Raw genomic sequence first — 21188 nt, forward strand, 5'->3', positions numbered from 1 at the left:
ATATAAAATTATTTATATAAAATATATAACTTTTCTATTATACTGTTACACATAATTTAAATACATATAGTTCTATATAAGCCTACATAATGTAACTACACATAAAATTAAAATTTGGAGTTGGAATCCTAAACGAAATGCCATGCCTCCTCGCTAGACCTGAGCTGGGAGCGAAGACTGGGGTGTGACTCTTTTTCTCTCTTGTGTTTTACCGGCTTAGAAGCCAAATGGGGCAATGGGTGCAGTTACCCGATCTCAGCTGACGGAGCAGCGTTTTGGGGCCGGTTATCACCTTCGCACCCCTGGAACTGTCCAGCTACCATTTAATTATTCAACGCCCCAAACGAGATCATTAGGATCAGATAAACTGCCAGCCATGCGAGGATGCTGGGTGTCCAGCACATCTGTCACCCCGCTTCCTGCCAGAGGCTTCAGCCCAGTGGTGCACCAAACAGCCACCACCACCCCCGCCCCGCAACCCGGCCGGGACCTGGGAGCCTACGCGATGACGTTGAAGGCGTCCTTGTTGGACAGCTGCTCCTCCAGCAGAAGCCGCAGGGAATGCTGGATATGAATAATGTACATGGAATTGGTCGCAGAGATATCGAGCAGTATAACCACCCTGCAAAGAAACACAAGCTTTAAGAAGCGAACGGAATCGCCCGGATAGTGTTCGTTTTGTTCCATTTTACTATTTAACGTTTTTTCCGGGAGAACTCTTCACATGCCGGATTCACAGCCGGCTTTCGAAACCTTCACGTGCTGTGAGGTCAACGGAGGTGAGTTTACAGCAGTAGACCGGGGAGGCCGTGGAACCTTCTCTCCCAGGGGGCCCTATCACGGAATAAAGTCTCACCGTGAAGACACTTTAAGGGGCAGGGGCTGCGTCTGATGACTCTCAGCCAGTGACTTTCACACATTTCCTCGTTTCGAAGCCCTAGCGTTCAGTATCATTACGTTTGGGTCTTTAACAAGGTGAGCAAGTCAGACGGGAAAGCTGTGTATCTAGGCCACTGGGAAATGTTCGAGTCTCCCCGATTCTGCTCTGTTTTGCGATCTCTAGCCACATTCTACCTGCTCCTTCTTTTACTATTTCTGATCTTACATTCCCGCCTCCTCTACGGACAGCAGAAGAAAATCCACTGGGTTTAGGGTCAGAAGCCCTTGGTTCAAGTCTCACTTCCCGTGTGGCCTTAGGCAAGTCCCCACACCTCTCTGACCCTTGGTATGGTGAACCATAAACTCTTTATAACAAGGCTCCTCATAGGGTGGCATCGAGATTTAAAGGCTATAATAGGTGCGTAGTACGGCGGAGTACACTGCTTTGTAAGGGTGACACATCGAGTTCAGGCACCGAGTGACAACGGTGGCTCTGTCGGCCACCCCGCTCCTCCTCGCTCGGTGCCCGTCACCTCCTTGGGCAACAGCACCGTGGTTTCCCCTGGGGAAACATGTCCGCCCCTCTCTGCCCATTTGTCCGGGGGTAGAGCGGACCCCTCCCCAAGCCTGGAGAGTGGGCGTTTGACTCTAGGCAATCAGATCGCCAGGGGTGGAGAACTCATGGGTGGGCCCGCGCCCCAAGCTCTGGGAGGAAGTTGGGAGCTTCAGGAGGTGGCCGTGCCACCTGGAGGGGTGAGGCTGCCTGAGGACAGAGCCAACGGAGAAGGAAGTAGAGCCGGGCGGTGGAGCTGGACGCCCGAGCCTCTGACGAGCTGATGAGCCGTGCCTGAAGACAGCCTGCGGCCCTGTTCTGGCATTTTCAGTTACCCTAACCAGACTTCCCCGTTTTGTTTGAGCTGAATGATTGACATTTAGCTTCTGTTGCTTCTTAACTCAAAGCGCCCTGAGCAACACAGTGATAGCGTTCCTCATGTTGTCACTGATGGTGGTGACATTTTCCTCATTCTTCCGGGGGACTGCTGATCCTTAACCTTAAGTGGTGGCTTCTGATGCTCCCGACAGGGCATCTCTGAGCCGGATAAGGGCTGTGTCACATACCGAACCCGCGAGGACGAGAACGCTACGTGGGGGAGGGTACCTTTTTTCGCAGACGGTGCCCCAGATTCTTCTGCTGGCCAAAGACAACCACTCGATCCTCCTCTCGTACATCCGCACGGCCCTGCTGAGCTGTTTCTGCAAACGCACGGGCCACGCCGCGTGAGCAGCGGCACAAAGGGTGGCCGAGGAAGGGGTCTGCGAGGGGAGGGCTGCGCCCCAGCTGGCTTCTGGGAATGGGGCGTCAAGGCCACGGGTAGCCAGGCAGTATAAACGGTCCACTGAATCATGGCGGAGCCTGACACAGGGCCGGGGCGGGAGGAGTCAAAGTGCTTCGTTGTCGGGCACGGGGGACGAGGGAGAGCTTGCCCCAAAGGGTTAGGGGCTTCTGTCTGAGGCCTCCAGGTCCCTGCCTGGGGCCGGGGAGAAAAATCCTCCAGAGGTGCCCGGGGGTGAGCATAGTCCATTTACGAGAGAGAGTTCAGGCAAGGGCTCGGTCTCCGTGCTCCGTGGTCCTCCCTCCCGCACCCCCTGTTCTGACTGATGGGAGCCCTCGCTGACCTGGTACTCATAGAGGAAGGGCGGGTCCACGTGAATATTCTTCACCGTGCCGTCATGCCACTGAAACTGCACCATTGCCTTCTGCGCTCGGGCGTGGCCAGCAGGGGAGCAGGTGCGTGGGGGCCACACGGGGAAGGGGTGGAAGTTTAGTGTGGGCACCGGGCTCTCCGAATCGGATGTCTGAGACGGAAGTGGGCTCCGACTGCAGCTGGGGGCGGATTATCCCCCCATCCGCCCCTCCCCCCGCCACCCAGGTCCCTGCCTCGCTGGAGCTGGTGGCAGGGGGCCTTCAGGACAGGGGGCACCTGAGTGAACCAAGGCTGACGGTAAGCCAGGCTGCCACCTCGAGAGGTTCTCCTGAACCCTGGAGTCTTTACGACAAGATATGGTTGGAGGTTTCGGTATTAACAGGTTTGGAGAGGCCCTAAAACATACTGCCTACGGGTTCTTAGGTGTGGGGCCCTAAGTCGGCCTTCACGGCCAGGTTGGAAACTGGCTTTGTCCATCTTCCTTCATCCTCCCCCCAGCCGTCATAGCCACATCGCCCGCCGTGGCTCTGTCCACACAGTCATTCCACTGTGGCGGAAGTCTGCACAAGGCACAGCGAGGACAGAGGGCGGTGCGTTCCGAATGGGGTGCAGGAAAACCTTCGTGGGGGGCCCACCTCACTCCAGACCCACTCCAGACCCTCAGGCTCTGCCCGTGACCCTCACTTCCCGGACGTCAGCTGGAAGGGAGCCGCCGCCACGAGCTGCCCCGCCACGGACGGTGAGGACTGAGTCCGGGTTACCTCGTGGACAGTGGACGACACCGTTTTCTGGAGAATAGGCACGAATTCCTCCACGGGAGAGAACGCGTTGGGCGCCAGAACCTGGTACAGGCTTAGCTTCTTGGCTGCGAAGATGGAGCCGGGGGTTGGGGCGCCATCACGAACCCCCGGGGAGCCTGGGCCTTTTGGTCAAGGGACCCGAGCCCTGGGCCCTGCCCTCTCTGCGGACCCACCTTTCAGGCCGTTGACCTTCAGCCATTCCGCGGAAGTCCGCTCCAGGTTTGGGAACTCGATTGTGAGGGGAGCTTCGTGCTTTGGGGGTTTCGGCAGGAGACTTGTGAGTGGCCCTTTGGCAGCCTCCGTGGAAATCTAAATTAACGTTGAAAACCCGCGTTCCATGAGGATATTCCAGACCCGCGAAGCCCTCGATCTCCTGCGCCTGCCCAGCCTCCCAAGGGAGCATCTTCGCAGGTCACCCGGGAAGCAAAAGGCAGTTTTGCCTTCCTCTCCCACCAGCCTCGTCCCTTCTCTGCAGATTTCAGGAATGTCCAGGGGAGAGGGTGGTGTCCCCAGCAACTCGCCTCCTGTTTCGTCTGCCCGCCCTCCCAGCCCCATCCGCACCCTGGCAGGCAGCCCCTCCGAGCACTCCAAACACAGGGCTTCAAGGAGCTAAAAAGTCCCCCCTACGCCAAATCCTTCAGGGAGCCCTGACCTCACCCAGCACCGCCCCCCCATGCGCCCACATTGAAACACTGAACCTGAGGTTCTCGGAGGTTCTACCACACAGAACAGCAACTCCCAGACTGCAGACATCTGAGCACCATGCACTGTTCTTTACTTCACATATATATAGATTTTTTAAAAATCGAACGTAACGTGAAAGCTTTTTAATATTCTATTTGACTTACTTTTCAAAATTGACTCTTTTCGGTGTGTGTATTTAAATGCTTTTAGGAACGTTACTACCCCCAAGGAGCTAGCTTTAAATATATAACATTTAAAACAATAGGAATCTGTGTGGCACCTCACAATGATCTTGCAAAACGCAAGGAGTACATGCCTTTGATTTTGCGAAACTCCTGGCAAGGTTTTGGCCTCAGACAGACTTAGGTTCAGTTCATACCCAATCAATTTCTAAGCTCTGTGATCTCGGGCAAATTATTTAACTTCTCAATTTCAGTTTGCTGGCCTGTAAAATGGGGTGAATGATATACCTACACCTACTGCAGACTGTTTTGCAAAGATAAACTAAGAACCAAGACTGTGCCTGTCTTATACTGAGCACTCAGCAAGTGAGAACCGCTGTAATACTCGTCGTCACTGCGATTATCTGTGCAGTCCGTGGAAGAGCCGGGCCTGAAGTCCAGGCTCGCTGCGTCCGGCCAGGATAAATGCACCCCCATTCTCTTCTGTCCACGGCTAAGTCTCCTGCACTGGCACGTAGCTTAATGGTGCTCGTGTCCATAAGCTGGCTGAGCTATTCTGCCGACGTTAAATTAACCTGACTAAAGGTCCTGAGGGGGAAAGAATCTTCTAGACAGCCTACTCTGTGTGGCTGAGGTTTTCATCATTCTCCAAACTGGGGGGCAGGGAGGGGGCGAGGGCAGGGGTAGCAGGAGCCCGCTGGCCTTGCTCTGAAATCCATTTTTCAGTTAGGATGTCCCCAGGGCCTTCTGGCACAGGAGACAGCCTGCCCTGCCCACCCAGCTCTGAGCGGTGGGGTACAGGGGAGGACGGGGCTTTGCTTTGTTTCACTTTCAGAATGTGGGGGGTTCGGCAGCCCTACCCTCTAGGTGACAGGTGACAAAGGAGGATGGAGCCAGCCAAGTGTCTCCTGGAGAAGGTCCCAGAATCTTCGTTCACACCTACCTCCTCCATCAGGCCCGTGAGTTCCTCGCAGGGGGCACTATGGCGCAGGCCTTGCACGTGGCCCAGGAGACTCTGGGCCTTCTGGATTTCAGCCAGGAGCTGGTGCACGTCCCAGCTGGTACAGACCTGGGGGTGACAGGAGCAATCAGCCATCCAGAAGTCACTTAGCTACCGGTTGTACCCAAGGCAGGAACGGGGAAGCAGCCCCATCAGCTCCCAAAGCTGAGTGGCAGACTCTTCAAAGCAGACGTTATAAACTGGGGTCCGTGGGCAGGGCACGGCCTGCACGCGTGCCATGTTCCGCCGTGCAGCGCTCACCTGCAGTGCTTTTAAACAACCGAAGGGCTGTCTAACCTGAAAACGTGAGGACACACTACCCCTCTGGGGTGCCTACGATAATTTAGAAAGGATGCAAACGAGTGCCGGCGGGGGTGCCAAGAATCCGAAGTCTCGTGCACCGCTGGCGGGGTGCACGACCGTGTGCAAAAGTTTGGTGGCGCCTCCAAAGTTAAACAGAATTACTCCACGACAGAGCCTTGCCACTCCTAGGTACACACCCCGAGTACCTGGCCACAGGGATACCGTACACCAACATTCCCAGCAGCCCGTGACAGCCAAAAGGTAGAAACGACCCCAACGTCCATCGGCTGATGAACGGATAAACAAAAGGTGGTCTATCCAGAAAATGGAATATTATTCAACCATAAAAAAGGATGAAGTGCTGATTCCTGAGACAACATCGATAGACCTGGAAAACGTGATGCCAAGTGAGAGAAGGAAGATACAAAAGGTTTACGATTCCATTCGAATGAAATATCCAGAACGAGTAAATCCAAAGAGATAGGAAGCAGGTTGTGGGGTGCTGGGAGCTGGGGTGCGGAGGGAATGGGGGTACCCGCTTAACGGGCACGGGGTCTCCCTCTGGGGGGGTGAACGTGTTCTGGAACTAGACCGAGGAGGGGGCTGCACAACCCTGCAGATGTTCTAGAGGCCGCTGCTTGCTCACTTCAGAGTGGTTAACCTTACCTTATGTGAATTTCACCTCGAATGTTTTAAAAGACATCGCACGCACAAAATCATCCAGATTTCTGTCTCTTCTGGAAAAATCGGAAGACCCAGCCATGCTGGGGTCCCATTCCCGGAGAGCCGCCGTCAGCTGGGGCAGGAGGCGCCCCCCTCGCGTAAGCGTGTGTGTGCGCGTGCGCCACCTCATTTACCACCGCCCCACCACGCTCGTGGACCCCATCGGAGTCGGCTGAGTTTTGTCATCCTTGTGTGTTGCTTTCTTTGCTCATATTAAAGAGGACAATGACATGTGGCGTACAGATATCTCCCTCAAGAGTGGAAAAAGAACAGATAAGCCAAGAGGGCCACAGGTTTTAAGATAAAATGTTTCTTAAACCAGCTACTTTCATTCATTTACTGTACCTTCCTGGCCTCTGCAGCCTGGGACCCCTACGCACAGTCTAGAAAACGAGGCAACAAAAGTGGGTGTTTACCTAGAAAAACGTCACCCGATCTTGGCTCCCTTCTGTGAAACGCTAGACTTTGTGACATTTGAACGTGTGAGATGCAAATATTCATTTACTCGTGGCTATGAACGGTTAGCAGGCAAGACACGGCCTGTTAGCGGAACAGATGGTTGGAGTCTCGATCTGCCAAATGGGTCCACACACGTCTGCTAATTGTCACCTCCGCTGTGGACACGAGGAGCGTGAAGCTATTATTTACTAAGTGGGACAAGGACACTAACAGGCAGACTGGTACGGAACTGGCTGCTCGGTCAGAGCTGACTGCGGCGGGCCCCCCCCCCGCAGGAGCAACGGCCCGTCTTGGAGACGTCGGAGGTGGCTGATTCAGACTCAGAGCTTTGGGGGGCACGGGGGGCAGGCTGGACAGAGACTCGTGATCCCACTCGCTAGGATTCAGAAGGGCTCCGGGCTCCAGGCGCGTCGCCAGCTCATCACACGTGCTGACCGAAAGATCTCTTGTGACTGTGTGTCCCTGTTCTCCTCACACGTCCCTTCTCACCTGACTACACCTGTGTGCGCCCGCTGAGCGTGGGGGAGGGCGCGGAAGCACGGGCGCAGCTGGCTCGGTCCTGGCCCGGATGCTGCGGCTGGCAGGGGGAGGGGAGGGGAGGGCAGGGGAGGGAAGGGGAGGGGAGGGGCAGCAAACTGACCTCCGCGTCCAGGCTGTAGCAGTGGTAGCAGCCCCCGACAGCCTCTGCGAGGTTCTTCAGGACAGCCTGCAGGGGAGGTGGCAGGGTCAGCCCCGGCCCGGGCGAGGCTGACACCCTAATGACTTTCTCCTTGACCGAGCTTCCTGCCGCCCACCGCTTCCGGCCTTCCCAAAGGGGAGCTGCTCACAAGGAGAGTCGTGTTCTGGCCCACGCGGGGAGCCTCCCAGGCTGGCCCCGCTCACTATGGCCAACCCGGGGGAAGCCTCGGGGAGTCTCAGGCACTTACAGGGGGCACCTGATCGTCGCATTTGTAGGTGACGATGTGGGTGAGGAGGTCCCTGCCCACAGTGGACTGCTGGATGTAGTTGGACAGGATTTCAGCGGGCTGATCCGGGCTGGAGCGAAGACAGAAGAGAATGTGCCCGGTGTGAGCACATCCCGGAGTAAAAGGGTGATTCTCAGGGAGCGTCGGCCGAGTCTAACTGGCCACCTGTGTCCCAGGCCACCTGTGTAAGGTGCAGGGCAGAGTGGACTGCCAGGTGGCCCTGCCCCTTCACCCATGGACAGATGGCCCGTGAACGCAGTGCCCCATCGAGCGACTGTGAAGAGTCGCGCCCGACGATCCTTCTTCAAGCGACAGTTTGGTTCTCTGGCCCCTTCAGGCCACTAGTCTGTTACCTGCACAGGGACGGGGACCTACCAGCTCCCCAGGATGACCACCAGAGCATTCAGCCCCCTCAGTGCGAAGACTTTCTTCAGGGCTTGAAGCAGATTGCTGCCTCCCTCGGGCTGTAGCTGCTTCACCCAGAGCTTGAGTTCCTGGAGGCTGGAGGGACAGCAACAGGGACAAGAGCCATCTGGTCACAGCGCCCTCTGGGGGCCAGGCCCGGGACGAATACGAGCCCAGTGGAGCCCGGCGCTATTTCTGAGGTTGGCACCTTGATTCCCAGTTTGCAGACGCGGAGACTTAGGCGCAGCGTGAGGACTTGCCAAGGCGCCTCGCTCCGCAACTGGCAGCACTGATTTCAAACCAGATCTGACCAGGACCTGAGCTTCCAGCAGCTCTGCCGCCAGGGGGCCTGGGCCTGAGTCCCCTCTCCACCCCCTCCAACCCCGTACCCCAACTCTCCCGGGAGGCGGACCTCAGCCTGAAGCCTGGCGTCAACCCCCGACCCTGAGAGGGCTCCGAGGGACGGCATCGGGCCTGAGTGGCTGTGCCCGTGAGGACATGACACGCGGGGAGGCGGAAGTGACCCGGCACAGTGCTTCCTGCTTAGACGCCTCCCGGGCGTCTGCTCCCTCCGAGCCCCTTTCAGTTGGACCAAAACAAACACACCAACCTCAGCTTGTTTCTAGAAGTCTGTCCCTCACTCCTCCAAGCAGAAAGAGAACAAATTCAAGCCCAGCACCTTTTCTAGTCATTAGGTTTCAAGCTAGAATTTTATATCATTGCTTCGTTTGCTTTCATTGTAGTTATTTTTTTGGCTACTTTCAAATTATGGCAAGTGATACAGGCTTCCCAGGTACGGTATCGATAACAGAGAGTTTCCTTCAGCAATAGGGCTGATACAAAGAAAAATCGATAATCGTACACGTGGCAGAGATGTGACAAAAATCACAAGGGAAGTCCGGGATTGACTGAAGTTGGGGAACTCTCGGCTCGATGATCTCAAGGTCACTTCCAGTCTGACACCCTGGGGATCGGGGGCGGAACTAAGGTGGAAACCACAGTGAACGCGCTGTTATGCGTTTTCGTCCTCACGACTCAGCGAGGGGTGGGGATCCTTGGCCTCATTATGCTCACGAGAGAATTGAAAGATAGGTCGAGGCCACCCGGGAACTGTCACGGCTGGGATTCAAAGCCGGCGCTGCGGAACCAGGCCCTCGTCTGCCTTCTCTTCACAGCTGGTGCTGGGTGAGGGTCCTGCACCCCAGGCCGAGCACCCCGGTTTCCTAGACTTCGCTCCGGGCTTCGGAGGCCAATCCTGGCTCCGCTGTACTGGGCGCGTTCCCTAACCCGAGCCCCAGTTTCCCGTGGGTGCCCTGTCATGTCATTGGGCGGACCTTCTCCCCAGGAGTTGCTGGCGCCCGCGTTTGTGAGCGGTCACTTTGCTCTCACCCGATGGGGGCGAAGACACCAGCACTTGGGAGGAGGAGGAGGAACGCGTAAACACCCTGGCCAAGGCCGGGGCCACTCACGTGGAGGCGCTGACGTCCACGGGGTCTGGCCAGAGGGCGCAGGTGGCGGTGCCGAAGGACAGGGCGTACAGCGTCTCCTTGCGGCTCAGCTGCTCGTCGATGAGACGCTGGAGGACAAAAGGACATCGCGGGCTCCCGGACCCAGGACCCAGGACCCACGCGGAGCCTGGCTCCACCTCCTTCGCCACGGCTGGCCCCCAGCACCCTAGCTGCCCATCCCGGCCCGCCGCATGGTGCTGTGTGTGGTGGGGACAGGACGTGGGCCTTCAGCCTGCGGACTGGACTGGTGGCCGGCCCTGGGGGATTGCGGGCCCCTGCCGCCCACAGGCTGCTGGAGCACATGTGCCCACTGGGACATGTGAGTGGGGCTGTGGGTGGTGGCAGCTGGGGAGGGAGGACGGCGGCCGGGAACAGCCGTTTCCCTCCCGGGCAGGGGCCACGAGCCGGCCTGTTGGACGGTGAGATGATGCACCGTCTTCTTCCCGCAGAGGGACATTTCCGCCGCTCCCTAAGCGAGCCTGGCGCTGCCTGGTATTAGAACAGCCGAGAAGGGGAGACTGCCCTGACAGCTGTCCCCTGACACCCGGCGAGGCCAGGCATGGGGACCGGTCAGGGTAACCCGCCCCGTTGAGCCCTCCAGAGTCTCTCAACTGGCCGTTGCTGGGAGGATCCCCCTCCGAAGCTCTGGGGATCCCATGGGAAAATGGCCCTGTGTTACTTCACAGACAACACAGCTGTTTCCCTCGGCCAGACCTTGTACGGAGCGTCCACTCGCATGGAATCCCCTCCTCCCCTGGTCCCCACCCCCATTTCACAGAAGAGGTGACTAAGGCACAGAGAGACGCGGGAACACGGTCGCAGAGCCCAGGAGTGGCCGAGGCGACTGGTCATGTGACCGTGGTTCCCAGCGTCTCTGTCATGGACACTCTGGAGGCCTCGGAATAGGCCGGGCGAGGGCGTGGGCGGGGGGGTGGCGCGTGCTGTGCTCTCCAGGGAAGAGGTGGGGAAGCGGAGTCTTGACACAAGGTCGGCTTAGTAGGGACGTCATGGTGACAACGTTAGAAGCTCACACTCTAGGTTGGGTTTCCCTGGAACTGCACACATTCCCTGCAGGTGCTAATTGAGTGTGAAACACCCGCTTCCTCTTGTTATAAACAAAGCCAGCTGCCATGTGGGGTGGAGGGGGAGATGGGCGTTGGTGGTTCCAGGCCCCTCCCTGCGCCCCGAGGACTCACCACGAAGTCCTTTTGGAACTCCTCTCTCTGAGGGCCACTGCGGACAGCTGACACATCGATGAGGAGGCCGACTCTGGCCCCCTTGACGAGGCCGAAGGTCTGAAACGGCAGGGGGCCCGGGAGTCAGCGGCCGGCGTGGTGGCAGCGTGGACGGGTCACCCTGACACGGAGCAGCGGGGGGCAGGCCCCGGTCGCAGGGGAGAAAGGGCACCCGCGTCCTGACTCACTCTGCGTCTGATTCGTGCGGCCTGTGCTCTCAGGGCTTTTCCCGCTTCGTATTTACTGTCGTTCGTTACAGGACATTTGGGGACTGGAAAAGCACCCTTTGTAAGAGGTAAGGGGGGACCCTTCAGCAGACACCAGCGCGTCTCATTTCATTTCTCTGTGGCCGGGAGTGTTTTCTGCCTACTCTGTCAATCCGGGGCGGATGCGCTAAGCCTGCGGCTGCCCTGGTGTTTTCTGTGAGTTTCCGGTTGCGTCTCTCCGACACCTAATGCCAAATCCACGGCGATGCCGTTTGATGCCGCCCATAAGCATCCCTCCCGCTGGAGCCGCGCCGTGAGCCGAAATCCTCACGCGCGTGAAATCGACAGCTGCCAGGGCCCTGTGATTCTATCCGGGGCTTTTTGCCTTAAACCCGGCTTCATCATCGGGTACCCGGATTTTCTGTTCCGCTCACCCTCCCGTTCACCGACGCGCCTGCCCCTGTGCCCACGCCCTGCGCCTCGTCCTGTCCCAAGTGCCCAGTGGCCGCTCCCCAGCGCGGCTGGGTCTTCTCATGCCAAACAGGGACGTGGCTTCTGTCGTCACCGTCACCTTCGCCTGGGCCACCGGTCCCTCCCCGTCTGTTGGGTGGTTCTCCCACGCACACAGGCCGTAACGCTGCCCCTTGTCGCAAGGGGGCGCAGTCTCGGGACGCCACCCCTCCCTCCCGCTACCCCTCCGAGTCTCTGCTTCCCGAGCTCCCTCGCCACTTCTCTGTTGCCCCCTCACATCGGGCACTCGCCTCCCCTCTCCTCTAAAGCCACACTGACTGAGGCGATCACGACCTCACTCGTGCTAAACCCAGCGGCCAAATCGAAGCTGGCAACTCTCTGGAACTCTGAGCGGCACAGGACACCACGTAAACCAGGTCGACGTGTGGGCACACAGGCCCTTCCCGGACATCACATTCCCCCGTCTTTCCCTCCACTCACGGCCAGTCCTCCTTAATCTCCTTTGCCAGACAGACCCTCCTCCTCGTCCCGAAGATGAGGGACGCCCCTGGGACCTGTTCCCGCATGTGTCGCTCAGCCATGGACTGACAGCAGCACCATCCCTGGGAGCTCGTTAGATGGACTCTCAGACCCACGCCCCCCACCTCGTTAGAATCTGCGCTTGAACAAGACACCCCTTGTCCCCACCTCCCGGGCTGTGGCCGCTCCTTAACGTCTGAGAAGCACTGGGCAGCGCCCCGTCTTAGCCTCCTCACTGCTGACATTCATGGCCAGATAACTCTGAGCCTGCGTGTCGCAGCGTATTGAGCAGCTTCCCTGGCCACCTCCCTTCCCAGTCGTGACCACCAGAATCTCTCCAGGACACGCCCGAGGCGAAAGCAAACGGCGAGCCGGAGAAGTATCCGTTAGAAGACAATCGACTAAAGCAAAAACCACTGAAAGCAAATCAGTCATTAGTTTGCTCGTGATCGCTCTCCGGGTCCGAGGAAGACATTTAATCAAACTTCCAAGAAAAGTTATGTGCGGCTGATCAGCCTCAGTCTTCCAGATGTTATTACGGGGCCGATGTCAAGCGGTCTGGGGGCATCTGCTGTCCTCACCCCAGGATCCGTTACCTTTTCTGGCAATAGCCCTCCGGCTTTCCATGTGCCAACGTCTGTCTCCCCATCTCAGCCCACGAGGTTTTGGGGGGGGCCTACCTAGTCTCCTCCCCCTTTCCCCAAGAGTGAGCACCAGCTCCCGTCCTAGCCAGTGAGCGCAGCTCATGCTCTCGGCGATGGTAAACGGTCTCGCCCGGCCCGGCTGGGGCCAGTGTCAGGACCTGGGAGGGGAGGGGAGTCCCTTTCGACGTGTCACTCTAGCCAGAGACATGTCGGCCTGAGAGCTGCTGAGGACCATCTTCCCAAGCCGGGGAGACGGCCTCCCCGAGAATAAAATCAACCCAAGGGACGCCGAGCCCAGAGACAGAGGTGACATCATTGAGTCCCTGGGTACAGCTGTATCTGGGTTTTCTCAGTTTTTCATTGATGTAGGTCAAGAAATTTTTTTTTTTTTTTTTTAGCCGAAGCCACTTTAATCTGAGGTCTGTCACTCACGGCCGCGGGGGGACCGAGCGCGAGGACAGACACGGGCTCCGTGTGGGTTACCTTTCTGCCGTCTCCTCCGAGCCACCGGATCCTCCGTCGATAGAGTTCAAGAGCTCTGTCAAAACACGAGAAAGACTCGTCCGCCGAGGTCGGCTCTGTCGCATGGGAGGAAGGTGCGCGGGGGATTTTTTTTTTAAATTTTTTTTTATGTGTCTAAGGCATTGGGAGAGCATAAGGCCAAACCTAGCAAAGAAAAATCTGAACGTGTTCGTTTGCCGGGGTGAGGACCGAAGGGGCTGCGACAGGGAGCACGTGCGTGACACTGCCCTTCGGTGACGCCACGGACGTGACACGGGACTAAGCGTTGGTGGGACGAGGGGCAGACTCCGGGTGAGGGCAGGTCTGTCGCGGGGGGCGGACGGGGGCCTGAAGGAAGGAGGAAGAAGACTCTCTCGCGCTTCTCAAATCCGTGCCCTCGGGGGTGAGACTTGCTGGCCACCTGGAGAGGACCTCAAAGGCACAACTGAGGCCACGCGGCAGCAGTTCCTCAGTGGACCGATGAATAAAAAAACCCAGCTTCTAAAACACGAGTGGCCGGGGGAGCCTCACGGCAGACGCGCAGCAGGAGCTCAGGGTAAAAGGCTCCGTCTCTGGAATTGAAGCGAACCGCCTGCGCTTCGGGCCAGTGGGACCTGGGGCTTAGGGCAGGGGGAGGGAGGCCTTGGGCCATGAAAGCACAGGGCCGCGGGGGCCGTAGGCGAGGAAGGGCAGGACCCAGAGCGCGAGCTTCGTAATGAGACGTGCTTGTCTCGGACATCTAGCTCTGCCGTTGGTTGACACGCCGTGCGACCTCGGACAGGGGCGAGAACCTCTCTGAGCCCCAGTGTCATCATCTCCAACACGAAGATAATGACGGGGCTCCATCCGGGTCAATTTGCCAAAAGTCAACTTGCCGAAAGCCAATCCCTTGATAATCAATTTGCCAAATGACCATTTCACCGAACGGACTCGAACGTTCCTTAAAATGCTGGAGTCACAATTAAAACCGACCAACCTAAATATCACAGAATTCTTTGACACCCGTTTAAACCCTCCGACCCAATAAAAACTGTTACAGAAGTTACAGCTGACCTGTTTGGATAACTTTGACAAATTGGTCATTTAGCCATTGGCTTTTGGTTAACTTCGGAGTAACGCTATATTCTGAGTTGTCGCGAGGATCCAACAAGATAATGCAGGCAGCGAGCTATAGCAGATTCCTGACACGTTAATAAACGTTAGCCATTTAGTGTTACTCCGCCTTTGTGAAACCTCCGGCCAACGGCAATCACGGACCGGGATCAGAGGTCAGAGCTGGGATGGAGCGTGTGTACGTGCTCTCAAAATCCGGTTTGGGCACGGGGAGCCTGCATATCCTGACATACAGTTACAAAAGTAGGAACTCAATTTCCATTGGTCATGGAAAGTGGTCACTCTTAACCATTCTACGTCAAATGAGGCTGGGCGGGGGACGGCGGGGGGAGGTTACATGTTTATCCAAAGGGGCCATAGATTGTAAAAGGCTGAGAAAAATAGACTCCAACCTCCTTTTTTGAAAAAGGAGGAAATTGGGGCTAGAAGTGGGAAGAAATCTGCCCAAGATCCCACAGACTGTTGTTTGAACAAAGGCCACCAACGTTATTTTTGAGGAAGACGCTAAGAAACACACTTACTCAGAAAGCGCTGATTCGAACTGGTGGATGATCTGGGTGGGGAGGTGCATTTTCTTCGTGACATTGCTGCCCTCCTCCCTGAAGAAGCAAAGCCTTATGAGGGGTCCCTCCGGCCCGGGGGGCTGGGCACGTCCCTGCAGGCCTGGGGGTTGGAGGGGGAGGCTCCAGACTTACAGCACGGTTGTGCCTTGGCGTATCAGGTCGGCCAACGTGAGTTTCTTGAACGTTAAGCTGTGAGTTGAAAGCCAGTCTTGAGAATCTTCGCAAGCCGAAGGCTGGGTCTCGTCCTGCAGCCTCTGCGAGACAGAAGCCAAGGTCAAACGGAAAACTGTGGGAACAGAGGGCCAGGCTGAGGACGCCCCAGGTCCTCTCCATGTGGATGCCCAAGGGCTGCCGGCTCTGACCTGGCAGCCTGAAGGCGGTCAGTTCATGATCTCGCCTTGCTGAGGGGACAGCTGAATGCGGACGCCCGGTCTCTGGCCAGTCGCCCAGAAATGCCCATTTCCCTCTCTCGCCTCGTCCCCAACATGCGGCCGGACAAGTCAAAGGTCACTCACCATGGCCTGCCTTGTTGTACAAACATACAATGGCCAGACTGGACATGACCACACGACTTTTGCAACAACCTGCCCAGGGGGCTAAACCACAATCTCTACAGCAGCTGTGGCCTCGGATGGTCGGTGCTTGGTCAGCGACGCCAGTTTTCCCATTTTTTGTCCCGTTTCCAGCTCAGGACCAACCAGAGAAAACCAAATGCGCCCCCTCCCCCATCACAGGATGTCCTGCTTCTAGTTAGGTGCCCCCGGCTCCCAGCTCCTGCCTCCAATGGCCTCTCCAGACCACACCTGGGCCTTCCCGTTTCTCACTGTCAAGCTTCCCCACCCCGCTGCCGGCCTCCGGGTCCCCGCCCGACACAAGGGACCGTGGCCGTGGCCGTGGCCGCTCCGAGTCGACTGCCCTCTGTCCTCATTCGTGTGGTCTTTGCATTCCGTGCGCTGTGGCAGGTGGATGAATTCTGTCCTCGCCCGCCCCCCATCAGTCCGAGGGCCCCCAGCGAACACTTGTTGACCGAAGGAAGAAGGAATGGATTCCTCTTGTCCATCCAGAGGTCAGAAGCAGGAGCAGCGGGTGGCAGTTTGAAGGGAAGAACTCTTGGGCCGTCGCAGGGGTCTGGCCACGAGACAGACTATATCACTTTACTTGTACCTAGTGACAGCTGCGTCACATAGCGCTAAGCTCAGGATGCGGGTGGTGGCCTTGGTGGTGGAGCGAAAGTCCTTCGCGGCAAGCGTTCGACAGTGGCGACGCTTCCTGGGAGCCAGAGGGCGGCGGGAGCTGACCTGAGGCTCCGAGACCGCTCTGCCCGCTCGCCTGTCCCGGAGGCTGCCATTTCTTCCGTGCTCCACAGGTGTGTCTACACCTGACTGCGAGCTAGGCGCTGTCCCTGGTGCCGGAACTGCAGCGTGAACAAGACGGACATGTTCCGGACCTCCCTGGCGCCTGCATCTAGTGCGGGCAGGTGGACGGCAGGGGAGAAAGGAAGTCGGCGTGCGAAGCTTCAGAAATGAGCTGTCCTACTAGGGAGCCAGCGCGGGGAAGTGTGGACGGTGGCGGGTGGAGATGGGGAGGCTGCGTTGGCTGGGGTGGCTGGCGGTCAGGGAAGGCCTCTCTGAGCCTTGATCCAGAGCTGGGGAGCACACGTTCCAGGCAGAGGCATGGGATGGGGTTTGAAGAACAGGAAGGTGCCCATTGCGGGTGCAGCATAGTAGGTGCTGGGTGGTGGGCAAGGCCTGGATCAGACGGGCGCTTTGCAAGAGCTTCTGGCACAACCGCTGCGGCCCATGTGATACAGATGGGCCTTAAAGGCCGCCAGCTGGCCACGACTCACTCAGGGTACCGAATGGCATCATGAGGGGCGGCCGGCTGAGTCCCACTGTGGGAGAGACTGCCCCATGGCGTCTGACGACTGTGGGACAGGCCTGACGGCCTGGAGCTTTAACTCCTCCCACGGCAGGGGTGAAAACCATTCCAGCCCCACGAAGGAGACTGTCTTGCCCGCCAACATGGTGCCACCATTCCCTAGCAACGTGCCCTAGCAACAAGAAACTTTCCCTTTGCCCTGGCAGCTGGACGGGAGCTCTCGTGGCTAAGCGACTCTCCCGAGAACCAGCTCGTAGAAAGCTGCACCTCCACTAAACTTGGACTTCATTCCCCTTAAACTCCTCTGCCTGAAACATCCTTCAAAGTATGTTATTACTTTATTGGTTTATTAAGAGATATGATCCTGTTGCTGTTGACTTGTGAGACTCTTATCATTTCTGCAGCGAACCTGTGCTAGATAAATTATTGGCAAAGGCGACCTCAGTCTCTGAGCATAAATTTGCTGCCCGAACAGAACCAGTTCACCGGGTTCTCCGTCTGCCAGCTTTGGGATGCTGGGCGTCCCGCGTCTCTCTTTCCTCCCCTGTAAAATGGGCATTGCAGGCTGCGACACAGAACACAGCCTCGAGTGTTTCTGCATGAATTCGTTCTCAAGAATAGTAGATACATAATAAAATGCTGCTGTTATATTCCAGCAAGACAGTACCGTGTCGTGAGTTCTATGCCCCAGGCCTGCTTTCTCTGTTTCAGAAGGAAGTTGGCAAGTGTTAAAAGCGTGAAAAATACTAGTAATTAAAGCAAACACTTAAATAGCACTTACTATGTGTCAAGCACTTTCCATCAACGAACTCACTTAATTCTAAAACGTAGGTTCCCTCATTAACCTCATTTTACGGACCAGGAAGCTGTCGCATAGAGAATTTAAGTAATTTGCCCAAAGTCACACAGCTCGTTAAGAGGTGGAGTGGGGACCCCACACCAAACAGAAAAGCCCGAGTCATGCTGGCGACCACCACATATTGTCTTTAAATTAGCGCCCAACCGTGACTGCTCATTAACGACGGAGAGAGAACGGACTGGAAAGATAGATTTCGCGATACGTGGCTCCCACGCTAATTAACGTCTGCCCTTGAACAGCCCGACAAACACCGCCGCCCCGTCCCGCTTAGGGACACGCTGCCACACACCGGGCAAACTCTAGACGTCACTCTTCTCATCTTTTAGGACTCGGCCACCTCCCTGGTGGCTAACGCCGAGCATGGCGGACTTGTAAGACACCTTTCTCCCCTTTTACTCACACTGGGAATGATCTATCGTGTTTCAGACGGTGGATTTTGCATTCTTAATATTTGAAGATCCACTATGAGGCCCATTTCAGATGTTGACTATAGGGCAAAGAGATTATGTACCAAAGAAGGTGCATCACACGGAGCTCAGGAAGCTCTGTGTTGGGGCGCTCCCTCCCCGCTCCCCGCCGCCTCTCCTCTGTGAGGCAGCGTGGTCCTCGCGCACCTGGGAACTTACGGGTTTATATGAAAGGAGATGATATAAAGACGTAGCGTCCACATCTGAAGTCACCGAAAGGACCCTTCAAAATCTCCACTGTTTTGACGGTTCCTCATTTCCTTTCAATGAAACTTGCTTCCCCATAAGTGCCAATACTTAAGACTTAAGTAAGACGCGACTATTGTCCTGACTGTTTAATTTGCAGCTTTAACACTATTGTTTTTGACCGATGATCATTTCAAAGCTACGCTAGTCAAATTCCAGTGTAGATTAGATAGATGGTTAGGGTCAGCCTTGCTCCCTGGCGACGCTCAGCGAGGATCTCGCTTCTAGGGTCGAATTCTGAGTTTCAGACAATCCGCTCACCGTCTGGGGAACGCCACCTGTTTACACAGGAGCGTCAGCCTAAACCCACAGCTCTGGTTAGGCTAGAGGCTAATTCTCCTGCGGTCACCTTGCTTTAATCCCGCTTCCTGAAACTGATTTTTAGATCTAGGTTTTAGGGGATCCTAGAAGAGAAAGATATCTCAGGAAGGGGAACTTGGGGACTAAATTCTTAGCCTTCAGGCTCTGGTCACGTGGACAGCGTCTTCACACGCTTCTGCCTATTTACTGACGTGCCGAGAAGCCTGTAATGTTTCTATCGACCGCACAGAGGTCATGTCTATAGGCAGGGGGTTAGCGATGAACGCTTAGTTCGCCTCGTTTTGGCCTTGGGACCCTGTGGGGAGAAAGGAAACACCCAGAGCTTAACTAACACGTCCCGCGTCCCCCCACTATGACCCGCGAACGCTGCGGCTCAGTTAGACACAGCGGTCTTTACCAGTAAGTCCTGGGTCTGATTGACGTGCGTGACCAGCAGTCCGTTGTCTGGGCCTTGGCCAAGTCCACTGGCATCTTTCAGGTTCGGCTGCTTCTGGGCATCTGTGTCAGGGCTTCTCTTCAAGCTACAAAAACACAAAGTGATTTGATCAACACCCTAGTCCTAGACATCGACTCCACGCTGCCGGCACCCCGAAACCAGTTTTACCCCATGCAGTAACTGCGGGGGTGGGGGGAGTCCTGTAGAGTCAGACTCCAGGGTCATGAGACGTTTGATCCTATTGTCCTGGTCCTTAGATTACTGAAGCCCTCAGGTCTGGGATGATGCAATGACCTGCTACGCAGTGTCGCTTCAAGGCAGGTGCTTCCCCCTCAACTCCCACGAGCAAAATGCTGTTGTTTTCATTTGCCAAATCCGAGAAGATGCTTACCAGGGAGTTTCCAGGTACTTGTTATCTTGGCCATGGAAGACGCGACTAGTCGTAGCCATGATAAAAACGCCAAACGCTTATTTTCCTGGGGAGGAAAAGGATTCCAAAAAGAGAAAGATAAATGCAGTGTAAAGACAACAGCCTTGGGGAGGGGGGCGGGGCATCCACACTCAGCTCGACTCTCCTTTAATTAACCCATCTGGTCAGTCCCTACCAAACACCTGCGGAGTGTCAGGCCTCGTGCTAGGTGCTGAGGACGCAGTGGTGAACAAGATGACAGAGGTTTCTCCGCCTCGGCACTAGCGACGTGTGGACGGGATAATTCTTTGTCGCGAGGCCGTCCCGTGTACTGCACGATGCTTAGAGCATCCGTGACCTCTGCCTCTCAGATGCCAGAGGCACTCCTGGCCCCGCCCCCCACCCCCACGGTGTGACAACCAGAAAGGTTTCTAGACATGGCCTAACGTCTCCCAGGAGCACAGTCGGGTTGGAGACCTGACCAGCTGAGAGCCACTGGGCTCGACACTGTCCTCGTCCTTTGCAGAGCTTACATTCTAGAGGGGGGACTGAGGTTTAAAAAGTCAGTACGGTAATGACGGATCGTGGCAAGTACTAGGAAGAAGTCACAGGGAAGACGGACAGTGACCAGGAACGGCGTGGCCTGCGGGTGGGTGAGGCGGTCAGCCAAGGTGCCTTGGGAGCCTCGACCGTCTTGAGGAGTGAGGAGGAGGTGGCCGCGTGAAGGCCGCACGAGGCAGAGAGGACAGCGAGTGGCGGAGTTTTCAGGAGGAGGCGGCGGCGGCGGGGGCTGGGAAAGTCCTGAGCATTTCCCCCGAGCTCTGCGCCGCGCTCAGAGGGGTGAGCCCGGCCGCCTGGTTGCACGGCTCACTGAACACGTGGTGGACAAGCGCCCAAGACGGGGGCCTCGGAGTCCCTGGGACTCGGACCTAAGAGTTATGGGGCCGCCGTGACATTCGGAGCAGCAAGAGACTGTCCTCGGAGGCGAGCGGAGTGCGTGGCCGGCCCCGCCGAGGTCTCCACGGTCCCCCCCGCACCCCCGGCTCCGTCCCCACTCTGCCTGCTCATGTGCCACGCGGAGCTTTTAAGTCAGGTCCTCGAGGCTGAATGGCCCGCGGTCCTCTCTCTGTTGCCTCTTTCCCGGGCAGCCTGGTCCTTGTCCATGGCTTCCTTCGGTCACCGCCCAAAACACCTGCTCCCAGCTGCACGCCAAAGGCCGGACCTCTCGGCCTGACCCCGGACCTCAAGCTCAGCCACGCTGGACGTTCCCATCCCGCTCGGCACGTCCGGGCAGAGCTCACGCTCCCTGCACACCCACCCCCACTCCCTGGTTCTCCAGCTTGATAGGGGTCACCAGCCACACACCTACACGAGTCAGGGCCCGGGCACTGTTCTGGACGCCGCATTTCCTTCCCGCGTCCCGTCCGTCACGTGAGCGTGTTAATGTCACCTCCCGATTCTCTCCACTGATCTTTCTCTACTTTTCCCGTCCAGGCCACCGTCGTCGCTGCCAGAGATGACTTCACTGGACCCGAAGTGGCCTCCCACCCTGCCCCTAGCCCTCTCGTCCAGTCTGTTCTCCTCACTGAAGCCTGAGAGATCTTTTAAAGACAGAAACCCAATGCCACGCCTCCTCTTGTCCCTCCTGCTTCAAAACGGCCAAAGGTGTCCCTTTGTTTCCAGGACGAAGACTACGATCCGAGCGA

At 57.0% G+C, this 21188-nt stretch overlaps 1 protein-coding gene across 1 annotated transcript in view; it reads right to left on the reverse strand.

Annotated features, from left to right (window-relative positions):
- Positions 1-19549, reverse strand: part of VWA3A (von Willebrand factor A domain containing 3A) — a 36539-nt gene extending 16990 nt beyond the window's left edge. The window contains exons 1-16 of the mRNA XM_025047283.1: positions 19465-19549; positions 19035-19158; positions 14999-15120; positions 14825-14902; positions 13173-13227; positions 10811-10909; positions 9576-9682; positions 8077-8202; positions 7663-7771; positions 7377-7442; positions 5195-5320; positions 3559-3694; positions 3347-3450; positions 2557-2637; positions 2039-2133; positions 503-622 (exon numbers count right to left, since the gene is read on the reverse strand). Of these exons, the coding sequence (XP_024903051.1) occupies positions 503-622; positions 2039-2133; positions 2557-2637; positions 3347-3450; positions 3559-3694; positions 5195-5320; positions 7377-7442; positions 7663-7771; positions 8077-8202; positions 9576-9682; positions 10811-10909; positions 13173-13227; positions 14825-14902; positions 14999-15120; positions 19035-19158; positions 19465-19523 (1607 nt within the window). The 5' untranslated portion in view covers positions 19524-19549. The remainder of the gene's footprint in view (positions 1-502; positions 623-2038; positions 2134-2556; positions 2638-3346; positions 3451-3558; positions 3695-5194; positions 5321-7376; positions 7443-7662; positions 7772-8076; positions 8203-9575; positions 9683-10810; positions 10910-13172; positions 13228-14824; positions 14903-14998; positions 15121-19034; positions 19159-19464) is intronic.
- Positions 19550-21188: the final 1639 nt, after the last annotated feature.

Source organism: Pteropus alecto, unplaced genomic scaffold, assembly GCF_000325575.1.
Source record: "Pteropus alecto unplaced genomic scaffold, ASM32557v1 scaffold15, whole genome shotgun sequence".
In the NCBI taxonomy this organism is placed as follows: Eukaryota; Metazoa; Chordata; class Mammalia; order Chiroptera; family Pteropodidae; genus Pteropus; species Pteropus alecto.